At 40.5% G+C, this 14,475-nt stretch overlaps 1 protein-coding gene across 3 annotated transcripts in view; it reads right to left on the bottom strand.

The window, feature by feature from the left end:
* Positions 1-14,475, bottom strand: part of BRF1 (BRF1 RNA polymerase III transcription initiation factor subunit) — a 166,342-nt gene that overhangs the window by 66,766 nt on the left and 85,101 nt on the right. For all 3 annotated transcript variants that reach the window (XM_048950213.1, XM_048950214.1, XM_048950212.1), the window contains 4 exons: positions 6,131-6,257; positions 4,852-4,891; positions 4,670-4,762; positions 3,594-3,872 (listed from right to left, as the gene is read on the bottom strand). In XM_048950213.1, coding sequence (XP_048806170.1) covers positions 3,594-3,872; positions 4,670-4,762; positions 4,852-4,891; positions 6,131-6,257 — 539 coding nt within the window. The remainder of the gene's footprint in view (positions 1-3,593; positions 3,873-4,669; positions 4,763-4,851; positions 4,892-6,130; positions 6,258-14,475) is intronic.

Genomic DNA, 14,475 nt, shown 5'->3' on the forward strand with positions numbered 1-14,475 from the left:
AGTAATGTATATGAAGTTAGTTTGTAACTTAAACCCTGTAGCTTCTCTCTATCTCTGTTGTTATCAGACATTTTTGGCCAAAATTCAGTTCATGACTTTTGGCTGATGTGGCATAAAGAGATGGACTGGATGCATGCGTGGGAAGGAGACGGTGACAGTCAGCAAACATTAGGACAGAAACACCAAGAAGAATGATAAACTGAACCCATGGTGTTTAACTGTGATGGCCTCCTGAAGGGAATGGTGTGCTGTTTGGAGGAACTCCAGATCCACAAAGAATACCCATGTACATCATGGGGAGGGTGCAGCAACACTGCTCCACCAGGAAACTGACAGACTGATCTCCCAGATTCACCTCTGAAACTGTGATCCCACAATAAAGCTCTTTTATCACAAAGAATAAGCAGCAGTTTGCAACGACTCAGAGAGATTTCAGCTCAAATATCTCTGCAAATTATTACGCTTTGTAGGAGAAAAAACTGTCAAATGCAATGTTTATTCTAAGCCTCAGCCTCATTAACCCAGTACCTTACATGCCCTCTTTGTAATGCAAATTTGCTAAAATACTACACTTTCCATAAAACATTCATATAGACAGTCTCATGTTGCTCAAACACCAATTGTAAGTGAAGCAAAAATAGGCAGAATTTCTCTTAATACCTAAGCTCTGCACCTAACTCTTATCTGCCAATGCAGCCTGTGAGGAACCTTATGCTGTTGCTGTAGCCATTGTAGCACAAAGGTGGAAGATTTCCCAAAGCAGCTGATGTAGGCAATTATAAACTGAATAACCACGTGTAAGAGCCAAATAAAAGGACTTTGCAGAAGGCACCTACAGCAGAGCTTTTTTTTGAGGAAAAGAGATTATTACAGAGAATCGAAAAGATACCCTGCATTTAGGAGGCTACACATTGCACACAGTGCACCTGCTCGTGGCCACCTGCCCAGCCACACCATGTATCACCATGAAGGTTTGCTCTGAATTTTCCCCAGGTAGAAACACACCTGTCATTCCCAAACACTGCAATATGCCCATCCATCAAGTGCAGCCCCGAGGAGATAAAGTGCCATCCTGACCAAGATCTCCAGTCCAACCTCGTCCCACTGCTCTGCATAGTGGAAAATGTCTTTGGGATGGAGAGGGCTAAGGGAAGAGAGCAAAGCTCCTGTTTTCTCATTTACACAGCTGTGGAGATGGCAAAAATGTCACCTTAGGTGTGTTATATTGACTCTCTACTTCCTCCAAAGCACTGACACACTGGAACGTGAAATAGCATAGCAAACTCATATTCAGTCAAAATTCACAATATAAATTGTACTCAACTAAATTCAGATACACAGGATGAATGTAGAAATGTTACCATCTTTGCTTCCTCTCTCCACAGGTACAAGCTACTTTTGCTTCCTGAGATGGTCTCTAAATGTGTTATCTCAAATTAAACTTGGAGCAACTGCTTTCATCCTATTTTTAGTTTTGAAAGCTGTCACTTCTTTTTTAGACTTCAAGGAGGGCTTGGAAGGCGTCTGATTCTTACAACTACAGTAGTCGGCCTGACAGAAGATCCTACCTCTGTAAACAAATCTTTCCCAGACTCCCCAGCATGGCGAGGCAGAACTCAACGCATCAATGCTTGAAGCGATGGAGATACCTACAGTGTTTCCAATGGGGCTCAGTGCTATGATGCACAAGTGACCAACGGGGGGCATCTCTACAAGAAGTTTTCTTTACACAGAAACATGACTTCCCAGACCAACTGCCAGACCAGGCTCTTGGTCATCCAAAATACACCAAGGCTCCATTACTGTTCCTGTACCCAAAGGTCCTCAGAAATGATGCACTCACACCACCCAGACATAACACTGGAAGGGTGCAGAGACTGGGAAGTGCACCAGAACGTGCCAGTACAAAGTCAACCAGATTTAACATGGAGATAAATAGCATCTGTCACTTAAAAAAATAATAATATATATATATGGAACAGGATCTACAATGAAAATGCAACCAAAACAGCAATTCAGCATACCAGCTTCACAGCATATTACAAAAATAAGTACCTGTTTACCATGCCCACAGTCATTTCCCAATTTCATGAAGAGAATGAGTATACTGAAACCTTTTTATTTTTGAACATTTCCTTCATTTGGCACATTCCCTACTTTTGGGGAAAAAAAAGAGAAAAGCAGAACACAGAGCAGCCATAGCAGGAGTGGCCATGCTTCTCCTGCCCACCTGCCTGAAGCCCAACTCAGAGGAACAGACTGGCTGTACCAGCTTAGCTTCATCTTTAGAATCTCTCAGTTCTCAGCCCAGCCATTAAAATGGTCAATAGCAGTGCCAGCTGAGAAATGCCCATCACTGGAACTTATTTTTACAGGTCATTGGCCAGCTAGACAACAACAGCTTCTAGCCATTACTGACCTCTCTTCAACACGAACCGCTGATTTCCCAGAGAAAGACAAGCCATGAGCCATCCATTTTCTTAATCGTAATTAAAGCAAACACAAAGCCACTCAACTGTTTCTATATGCCTTAGTTCATACAAAATACAAACATGCAATCATCCTGCTATGTTTCTGAGAACAGTGACATAGTAAGAATCCGAATGCATTCTGTTCATCTATGGAGGCAGGGAACACTCTATTAGAAGTAGGTGCAGTTGAACAGAAATTAGCATCAGAACAATTCGGGCAGCAAAACGTTCTGCTGGATCTGCCCCCAAGCTGACAGAACAGATTCAGGCAGGTGCGTCTTACGACGGAAAAATTAACTGTGATAATGAATAAAATGCCCTTTAGATACATCCACATCTCAGTGACATTAAGATGCAGAAGAAATTTTAAAAACGCCATCTTCAAAATGCTCAAGCACACAAAAGAGAAAGCAAACAAACCTGCCTGAACGACTGGCTGTTTGCAACACTGCCTGCTTTATGGCTCCGCCAAAATTGGATTCTTTCATCAGTCCTGGTCTTCCTTTTCTGCACAGAGCTATTTGGTGTTTTTTTAAAGATAAAACAGTGAACACACCAAAACAGACAACAAAGCCTGGATCAATGAAAATACATACAACTAGTTATTTCACTTTCAAACATTTTAAATATTTGTCGTTTGTAAATGGCTGAATATTCTTAGACTGCATCACATCTGGCTCCAGTAAAACATGGTTGAAAATTTAGATGAAAGCCTGCCTTCATCTAAAATTCTCGTACTTGGTTATTAATTTCCAGTCATCCTTAGAAATCTGCTTCCTCCAATTTTCTAATTGAGACTGCATGGCTTGAAATATGCCCATCAGCCACCGTATGGTTGCAAATCTACTCGACTAAGAAATACACATTCTCAGGCTTCAGAAAATCATCAGCACTCCAGATTTCCCTGAAGCTTCCTGAGCAGCAGATGTCAATGACCAATATCAATGACTCAGACCACTGGTCTCGACCAGTCTCACAGCTCCTGTCAGTCAGTGTTACAGCGACTCATGGAATTGCTGTCAAAGCAACCATTAGGATGCCTAGAAAATACACAACCTACATCTGGCTGCATGCATCCAACATATCCTCTCACAGGTTTTCTTGAACTGATGTTTTACTCACCAGGCTCTCGGTCCTTAGAGGAAATACACTCTTTTATGGACTCTGTTATGCCAAGACTAGCTGCAGTGGGGAGTGGACCAAGTAAGGATTCCAGTGCGGGTGGTCTTACAGGAGCTTCATTTCCATTTTTGCATTCTCCATCTTCACCTGGTTTTAACCTATCTTTCTCAAGAAGTTCATTACAAAAGTCTTTGTTTAAGTGATTAGCAGCTGCTTCCAGTTCTTCATCTTCTGCCTCTTCTTCTCCAAATATGCTTAACGTATTATCTTCTATAGAATCTGTAAGGAGAAAACAAACAAACAAACAACAAAACCCCCAAATCACTGCATACCATCTGTTACAGAAACTAAGTAAATAGAGTAACTAGAGTAAATACTCCCTCAAAGCAAAAAAAAAAAAAAAAAAAAATCTGCAGAGAAAATCTGTAGAAAACACACACACTATTTCAGTACAATGTATGAATGTAGAGAGCTTCCAGATACTCTTCAAATTCATGACCCTGGCTATCAAAGTGTATTTTTGTGAATAGAGTCACTGTTTAAAACAGAAGCATTGTGTTATCAAATTATGGCAGGTAAAAGGCTTTTTCAAAAGAAGCCAACTACTTGTTGGCCAATGAATGGCCAATTAAACCTGCACTGAGAGCCACCATACCAATTTGTCAACCAGGGCATTCAGGACAGAAGGGTCTGTGTACTGCTATTCCATGCACTCAACACTAGTGATGAAAAGAGACATTCTCAGGTATCAGTGCCAAACTTATAAGCTACCAAGAATGAAAGTGACTGCTGTACTGCAATTGTAATGAACAAGTTTCATTTTTGTTTTTATTTTGCTTTTTTTTTTTTTTTTAATTTTGTATTAAGCATTTTGTTCATTTGAAGGCTGACAACTGAACCAACTAACTGGCAAGACGAGTTGAAAAGCAGAGAGAACCCTCATACAATAAACAGAGATTATTTACTACCAAAGCATTTACATGATCACATTTATCACAATCAAGTTCACAGACTTAATACTGTCTGCAGGATATGAACCTATTATTATTTAAGTAGTCACAAGATTTTATACTTACCACTTTTAGATAAATTTGCAAATACGCCTTTTGCTTTTGGTCTACTATTTTCTAATTCAATCTCTATTTCATCTTGATAGCTTGATATTTCACCTGTGGTGATGAAATAAAAATAAAACTCAGCAATCATCAATGCAATTTTGAAGAAATGAGTGATCTGTTACACTAAACACAATTTATACCTTCAAAATCTTCCAGCTTTTTTGATAACGCCTTCTCAAGCTGAAATGAAAATAAACAAAAAAAAAACAACCATGAAATTACTTCAAAAACATCTCTGTACTATTTCTGAACTGTATACACAGACAGAATCACAGGGTATTTTAAAAGCAATAAGAAGATTTCAAATCCTAATTCAAATTATTTTATATCGCCATAGGTATCGAGCAACTGCCCAATTTAAAACATTATGTCAGAAATCTCTATACTTCAAAAGGAACTTCTACTTCAGCAAGCTGCATATAGAAGGCTCCAGTCTATAGCAACAAGCTCTATGATTGTGCCTGTAGATATGAGCAAGTGCAAGGACAGTGCTGAAATTGCTGTGCACAGGCCAGATGTGGCACACATGCAATGTCAGTCTGCAGCACTGACCTACAGCATCTGACTGACTCTTGAGAACATCATAAACACATCAAGAGCCCTTTAAATGATAGCATATCTAGAATATTAAATACTACTGCCTTTTAAAAAAGCACATGGTTTCTGATCCAATTACAAAGCATGCACCTTGGCCACACTCTCTTAACTCTGGTTAACCAGAAGAGCACACGCAGCACATACAAGAGAAGTGCAGGTATTAGAACAGCTTTTCAAGACCTGCATGCTGTAAGTTCAGCTTAATTTGTCACACGAGAGGCTCCAGTTTTGTAAGGGCATAAAGATGTGATGCTTCAGTAAAAAGCCAGAGCAGAAGAAGAGAAACATGCAGCAGGAAATGAGCATTACGAAGGGAAAGTAACTGCATCATCTGGCACACAGGGCAGCACCCAAGCAGAGTGCACTGGGCTCTCATCTACAATACAGCAGTTGTGCTTAGCACCAAATACTGGTATCCTGCAAAACATGGGAGCTCCACAGGTGCTCATCTGTTCAAACACCCCAATGTCCCCATCTGACCAACAAGAGCAGTGACACCGTGCTTCCTGCTGGGGTTGATTCAGACTGGAAAGACATTTCAGTCCCTCCTCAGGGGATATTTAAGGCTACATTTGAAGCTACGTATCACTGGATGACACAGAGGTAGTAAAACCATATCCTTAAAAAAAATATATATATACATATATATATATATATCTTAAGTTAATGAGTGTCATATGTACTAATGCTCACCATTCTCTTAAGAACCTCAATAAATGTAACCAAATTTTAAGAGATGCTAGCCAGTTAGGATTTAGTATTAATTGATCCAAAGGGAGAAAAGAGAAGAGAAATGAACAGAGCATCAGGTTTAGAACTTACCTGCTGTATCTTCAGCTTTTTTTGGCCAGCTGTGAACGAAGGGGGATCACATTCTTCTTCCAAGTCAATCCTCATAAACTCATCTATGGTTAGCTGACTCGTTGGCGTATACTCAAACTCTGTCAACCTATCAAAGCGTACACCGTATCACCTTAACATCTTTAAGGTCTTCTTTACAAGTCACAAAACTCATCAGATTTCTGACTTGCAGAATGAACATTCTGTAAGAACCAGAAACTTTGGCTCAAGTACAGAAAAAATTAGAACTGAAGTGATACTAATTGTTTCATTTGCTGCAAAGTAAGTATCTTTTCATATCACAAATTAGCTTTTGATTTATTAGAGTACACAACACACACTTCTTTTTGATGAACAAAGACTGAGCAGAAATACAACAGCCATTACAATCAATTATGTACAGCCTGACAAAACAAGAGAAATGCAGTTTGTCTCTCCTGTCTCGCTGATTTTGGGATCAACAACGAGAACAAAACAGATTCCCAAACTAAAATATCTGCCACCAGAGTTTAAGAGTATGCTCAAAAACAAGAAGAAATCTTCCCAGGACACAAAGAAACAGTAGTAAAATAAAGGGATCATCTCCCTGTTGCATAGATAGAATAGATGAATGCATATAATTTTATAATAACATGCTTTGTATTTGTTTAATGTTTGCATTTCAGAAGCTCCTGCTTCTGTGAGAGATATGACTGGCTCCATAGGGAACTGCCATAAAAGCAGCTAAAGCTTTCAAAGAAACTGACTCTTAAACAACACTGCAACATCTTAACTTCATCCACAATTTCCAGCATTTTATACAGGTGGCTGAGAACCATCACATCCATCTTACAAATGGAGAAAACAAGACAAAAGGTTAAGTGTAAAGCCAGGTCAGGAAATGTCTGGCAGAATGCTTTTCTGACAGAAAGTGCCCTTTTAATAATATCAACATTTTCCATGGGAAAACTGCATTGATAGGTCTGCAGCTGCTCCACTGGAATATTCTCATCTTCCAAAGGAAGCAAAGTTAATGACCGTTCCCATCTGCAAAGCTGGACACAAAGCTATTGCAGCAACCCCAGCTCAGGACATTTCAGAATTTCTTTCTCCCAAAAAGTAATCATGATTTTTCTCTTTCACTTTTTATCGTAATAAAACTCCTTCCAGAGTCTCTTCTTCCAGAGAAGAAATTTTCTATAGGACACAAACTCCATTTCCAACCACCTCCAGGACCAGTGCCAATAGCACCTGACAATTCTCTCTCCCTATATTCTTATTACTGTGTGCATTTGTTTATTTTTAATAAATTGAGGAGCAAAACAAAACGGCTATTATTTTAATTCAGAATGCATTTAATGCCAAATCCAGACATCATTTTAGAAGCACAGTTTCCCATTCATCACAATGCAACCACAGTCATCCAGCTGTTGACGTATGAATCGAGCACTTTAAAGGCGGTCCCACTTCAGCAAGACTTCCCCTCCCAACCAGCCTCACCTACTTAAATTGTCATTCTCCTCCCACTGTTATGAGCCAACACGCTTTTTGGCATAGACATCTGGTTTGTCCACGCCATGCTTGCTCAGAGTTTGAGATGAGGACCCAAATCAAAACAGCAACACCTTGTAGGCATGCAGAGCAACGTAGAAAATGTCAGTGGCAAAATGCAGGTCAGTGACAAGATGACTTGGATTTCAGCACTGAGCTCCGTGCACATCTCCTTGCAGACACCCGAGGCTCCATCTGCCTGGCTTCTTGCGACCTTGTGTGACTCACATCACGTACTCTGTCAGACATTAGCCCAAGGGTGTGCCAATGTTCAGTTGTCATCAGTGTTGTCTCAAGAACCAGCTTCAGCCCTGGGTCAGAACAGCAGCACAGGCCCATCCTGAGACCTCCAGTGTACCTGGGCCAGGCAGGGCAGCCACCTCAAGTTTGCTGGCCATGCTAAAGGGGAGCTTAAATGCACAGCACAACACAATTGTGATCAACCAGTCTGGCCATGAGCTCCCATGCCCACGTCCTTCCCTTCCTCAGTCCTGATCCAAGCTAAACCAGCTGAGTGCTGACCAGCCTGGCTCTGAAACTGGCTGCTATGACCATGTAGGCACAGGACCCTGACTGGAAGCTCAAATCTACCAACTGTCAGATCTTAGCCACAGGACCACAACCTTCCATCCTGAAATGACAAACACCTCCTGAAGATGACCACAGCTTGAATTAATAATTAATTTAATAAGTTAAATTAATTCCTAAGCAATCTCCCTAGCAATAGTGCCATAAGTCAAGGCCAGGATGAGCGTCTGACCCACGAACACCACCAAGCATGGCTACATGTGACCCCTATTCTACATGGGCTGAAAATACAACCCCATACAGCCCATTTCACGCCAGCAAACGTGTCCAGAAGTAGGAGCAAGGCTATACAATCTTACACTCAGCATCACGCTGCAGCAGAGCAAGCCATTCCCTCAGCATTTTCTCCTTTAACTTGATATAAATAAATATCTGCAATTGCCAACCACTTTTCTGCCTCAGCATCTTACATTGGCTGATATCCTGTCTGCATATTTCTAAACATTTCTTTAATTTTATCCAGTGTTTGGACACATGCCACCAAGGCAACAAACTGATGCACACAGCAGTCTACGCTGCATGGAACAAGGCAACAGCAGTTTGGCAGCTATGAAAAACTGATGCAATCTTAATTATAAGCATGATAATTTCAGGGGCAAGGGAGTATCGTCATGAAAAAAAACCCACCCACTAGCTGCTGGCTATTTTTTAAGTTCTGCATAGAAATGATATCCAAGTTCACATTGTAATTTTGTTAATCTAAAAAATGAATAATAAATCTCATAAGAGTAGCCATTTTAAGTCATCCAAGGGAGGAAAACAAACAGATACACAAATTAAGATATTATTACCTTGGCATGAATTCAAAAGGGCTCCAAAAACTGAAATTTGGCAGACAAGTATTTTCTATTTATAGCTGAAGCAGAGGCAATCAGTTCAGGCTAAGATTCAACTTCCAGTATAAACCTTCCTCTTACAGTTTCTCACAGACTCTTTCAAGCAAGCTCCTTTGGGAGCAAAGTTTTTCCAGGGCTTGGTGTCACTGTTCCTATCCCCAGCCCTTCTTTTTTTTCCCCAAAGAAAAATTTCCACAGCTTTTGTTCCACCCCTTTACAGACAAAAACACACCTCGTGCTCTGATCAAGCACTTTTGTGCACCAAGCAGTAAACCAATTCCGTTCACACTTAATTTAGCTCCCAATAAGGGAAAATGGGTCAGTCACTTTGAAGCCGAGCAATGGTTTTTTTTCCACTGTTTTGTTTCAGGAACGCTGTCCAGTGAAGACTTATGAATCCAGTCTACAGCTTAGGGGAAAAAAAACATGAAAAAGACTTCCATGCACAGCTGAATGCTCAGTTTTAGTGGTTACTTGAAATTCTGCGGTGGTGGGGTGCAACAAAGCATTCAAAAGAGCAAGGTCCTCTGGAGGCTAACTCACAAATGCTTTGGGACTTCAAGTTCAAAGTCCAAGAGGGACTTCTGAGCGGGGACAAATTAGAAGAAGCCGCACTGCCCTCTGCTCCCTATTCAGAGGAAAGAGGAAAAGTAGCTGAAACTGCCAGTAAATCTCAGCCAGGTCCAGAGAAGCATGGTGAGCTACACGGCATCTGATTGCACTCTTACATACACACAGTCAGTGCCCAGCTCTAGAAAGCAGGCGGTGCAGCAGAGGTACCTTGTACTGGATGGACCTCTGCATAGAACAGCAGACAGATCAGAAACTCAGAGGCACTCTTTTAAAAAATATTGTAGTGAACAAAGCAGCTGATTTGACAACTCCGACATTTACAAGCTGAAGAAAAGTAAAGAAAAGCTCTGTTACATTTTACTTGAGTACAAAACTATTCTACTACATCCCTACTGTCTTTAAGGGTGCTCATCTGTGCTGCCTACCACTCCAAACCTGTGTGCTCACTAACATAAGAAAAGGTCAGAATTTGCACTGCTGTGGCAAACGGTCACTGTTTACTAAATTACAGATGTCTACTGCATCATTCTCCTCTACCCATTTTTTCCAAGCTATACAATGTTTATGCATGAACTATTTATGGAAGCACATAAACTCATAACAGTGATACTTAATATAGATATGAAATGCTTCCTACAGGATATAAAAGTTTTCCAGTATCCCCTAGCATGTAAACAAATAGAACTGTAATCTCCTTTATATGCAACTGTCATAAATACAAGAGATGCTCCGAAAGTAATACCTCCTATTTTATTCTATTGACCCATGATGTCTAAGGCAGATTGGTGGTGGTATGGCAGTAGAGGATGGACCTTCCCACCAATATCCCACTACGTGTTGTTGCCGTGTGACAAGGTGGCAGTAGAGGGGCAGTCTGACAGAACAGCATCTCATGTGGAAGTACAAATGAAGCTGAGGGGTGGAACTGAATTCCTCGTTGCGGAAAAAATGGCACCCAGTGACATTCATCGACACTAAGTGAACACTGATAATGACCAAACAGTGGTTGTGAGTTCGGTGAGGCAGTGGGTGGTGCATTTCAGCAGTGAGTCATCTCTGTTGGTGCAGACTGTGACTAGCACTGCATGCAGGCTCTTGTTCATTGCTGGAGAAAATGCAGAGCTAGTGGAGGTGACTGTGTAAAAAATACTGTTTTGTAACTGAAAATTTGCTCTATCAAACAGTGTTACTGTGCTCTTTGTAGCTCTTGTCCTTTCCTTGGAAATAAATAGGAGGCATTACTTTCAGAGCAACCGACATCTGCATAACAATATACAACTTGCAACAACATAAAAAGAGATACTTTTAAAGCTTATTGAGTAGGTATCTCATTACTAAAAGGTGGAGACTAAATCAGAGGTCACCTGATGGCTGTACTTTTACCATGTACAACTTATCACCTGAGCTGTGCTAAATTACCCTCCCTGTGCTCCTACCCCAACACACCTAGAAATATTTTCTCTTAAACAACTCCCACAGTGTCTTACGTTAATATATTTCATCTGTTTTTGTGGTGGACTAACAGTACACACACACAGTCATTTACTGCAAATTCACTGGGAGCTGATCATTTACGGTGCTCATTTGCTAGTAATTCTTTCCTTTTTTTAAGTATTAAATAATAGGTATCTTGAAAGATTTATTCTTGTACGAATCAGAAGCGCCCTTAGGAATCAGTACGTTTTGCTTGCTTCCACCAAAACAGAGATGCAAAACATCACAAATTTGTTATCATTTTTTTCAATTCCACAAATGCTTACACACAGTTGTCAACATCTGTGTGCAACAACTAACCCACTGATCATCCCACTGATGGGCTGTCCTGAATCAGTCCAAACCCACTGGCATTCTTTGTCCTTGTCTTTCCCCCAGTTCCAGTGTTCACACCACAGCAATAAAATGCTACAGCACTACTTAAAATTGTGCTCCATTAGCATGGTTCCTCCACTGCACTCTGTCAAAACATTCTGTAATCTCCTGGAAAAGAAAAACAGCATGTGGCTTCATTTCTTAGCAGAGCCGCTCAGACGAGCAAAGTCAAACACAGAGAAAACTGTTTACAAGATCTAAGCCCGAGTTAGTGCTAAGAGTTAATTATTGTATCAAAAGCAACAGCCACCAAATAAATTTGAAATGGCAGTTTTTAAAATAAGCATGAAGTACTGAAACATATTAGGACTCTAATTAATGCATTAGCTTACGAGCTGTAAAGAAGTCAGATTTATAAAAAGTAACACAGCTGGCAAAATCGGATTCATCAAAAACAAAACCTTTTGTCATCATAACAGACAAACCAGCTTGCAAAAGTATGCAATACCAACAGGCACGGGTCGAGCCCCATTTGACTCACTCTGCTAGAAAGACTGCTAGAAATCACCTATAAGTCATTTGAATATTTAACTTGGGACGTCAGACATTTCTCCATTATTTAACTTGAGACATAAAGTATTTCTCCATTTGCTCTCTCAGCCTGGCACAGGGTTTTAGTACAACTGTACATGTATCAGAGCAGAACACCAACTTCCAGGCAGCCTTCCCTTCAGCTCTGGCAGTGATACAGCTTTGGTATTCTGGAAGACCCGGCCCTGCAGCCAGCTGTGCAGCATCCCCATTACCTTCTCTCCCCATCCTAGCTCTGAATTCACGTACCAAACCACTCCTCTCTTTGCTTTTGCTTGCAGAAATCTGCCCATCTTGAGACTGCTGCAGGAGTTTGGACACCAAGTTTATGAGAACTAGATATTGCTGCAGTGAGAACAAGAAAAGCTACGGCAGCACACTTATCTCTGTGCATGAGTCATTCATTTTCTCAGAAAACTTCCAAAGCCATCATTGAAAGAGCTGGATCCCCAGAACACAACCCAAAGGACCCTGCTTAAGAAAGCCCCTGCAGCATCTCCACCCTGAGTGGTAAACAGTGTTCTTTTATCATGAGGCTTCGTCTTCCTCTACCGCTTTGTTGTGTGAAGAAACATTTGCCTCATAAATGAGCTCTGGTGCTGCTCTGGCCTTTCATTTCAACTCCTGCTCAATCAAGCTTCACTTCTGCTGATACATTACTCCGTCTGAAGTTCATCACAAATAGGTTTTTAAACAGATAAGGACTTCGTGGAACTGAGAAGAAATTTTTTTTAATGCAAAAAGCAGCTTATTTAAAGATAAAGAGAGAGAACCAAAGAAGTAAAACACAAGTGTTAACAAAGATAAGCTGATTTTTTAAATTTCTATTGAAGTAGTGCCTAAGATCTTCTAACACGCGTAAGGGCCGCACCGTATTACATAATGTACAGTGGAAAAATATCACAAAAATTGTTCCTACTGCAAAAAGAACATAATTTAGTGTGCAGAAAAGGTATGCAGTAGGTGAACAAACAGACGAGGGGCAGCATATGGAAATGTTAAAGAAGCAGAAGCGAGGACAGGTGCATTAAACAGGCACAGTTGTGAGAATTAAATAAGAGCACTGAGTTTAGGAAAAGTTAATTTCTGTTATCTCCACAGAAGATTACACACAAAAAAAAATAACAATTTGACTAATTAGTTAATATTTGTACAGTACTCTGAATATATAAAGTGATCTGTAAGTTAATATCATTTCAATTAGACTGGAAGCGAGACAGATAGAATTATCAGTACGTTTATTAATATTTAATGCCTTCCCTTTCAACAACAGCAACAAGCTTTACATTTTAATTGTGTGCTTCCAAACCTAAAGCAAAAAGGCTCTGTGAAGTAACTACAAAGTTTTCTCACTGAGCCCTTACCAGAGCCACACGTGCTAGAAATAAAGTCACTCCGTTCTCCAGCCAAACAGTTAGATTAAGATCTCCTGATTTGAAGATGGATGACAGGGTCTAAAGGCTACTTCCATGCTTTGTTGCTTCCTCCTTTCAAACCAGGTCCCATTTATGATCATTCATTTTTAAGACCTGAAGGTGCAGCGCACGTTGGTGAGCCTCCTCCTGAACCCCACTCCCTGGTGCCCAGCAGTAAGCTTAACACAGCCTTCTTAAAACCTGTCTTTCCTGCCTCCTTGACCACTGATCTGTACAGCCCTGTCTACCCCACACGTGGAAGGGAGGGATGTGAAAATCCAACCATAACACAGGGTGAACCTGGAGGTTGGAAACCTGGACTCTATCTTGGTTTCCTTCAAGGGCTTTCCAAGGAAAGCCAGCAGCAAGCACAGCACCTCAGGCGGCCCATGACTGCTCTTCACCCAACCACACTCAGCTGCTTCACAATGCACAGAGCAGCAGCAGCTCTTTGCAGATGAGAATTGCTACAGTGACAATTAAAAGGAAATAAATCTACAACACACTGAGAAGCAAAGAATTTCTTAAGAACATGAAACAACTGCTTATTAATTCAGACAACTTCTCCTTGATGGCATCCTGAGAGGAATTCTTGAAAGATGAGGAAAAAAATGGGGAGCAGAAACAGTTATTCAATGGTATTTTTTATTTGCCTTCATTAAGTACTATATAACGTGCTCTTATTTGAAAAACATCAATCAAATTTATAGATTCGTGATAAATATAGTTGTAATTATAGCTGCTTGAAAATAATTCAGCTGTCACGTTTACCCTGTCAAAGTAAATAACGCTGTCATTTCAGTTGATGTGTGTGACTTGAGTAAACATTTCAAAGCATGAATTTTGAAGCAAGATCTCTCCACTTGAAACAATTGCTCAAATTAATTTTCCTTCCAACTCCGGTTTATTATGCTTATTTTCTCAGTACCAATGAACTATTCAACCATGTAACCAAGGTGCCTTGGAATCAACTATGGGTGCATAA

The sequence above is a fragment of the Lagopus muta genome, chromosome 6, assembly GCF_023343835.1.
Source record: "Lagopus muta isolate bLagMut1 chromosome 6, bLagMut1 primary, whole genome shotgun sequence".
Classification (NCBI taxonomy): domain Eukaryota; kingdom Metazoa; phylum Chordata; class Aves; order Galliformes; family Phasianidae; genus Lagopus; species Lagopus muta.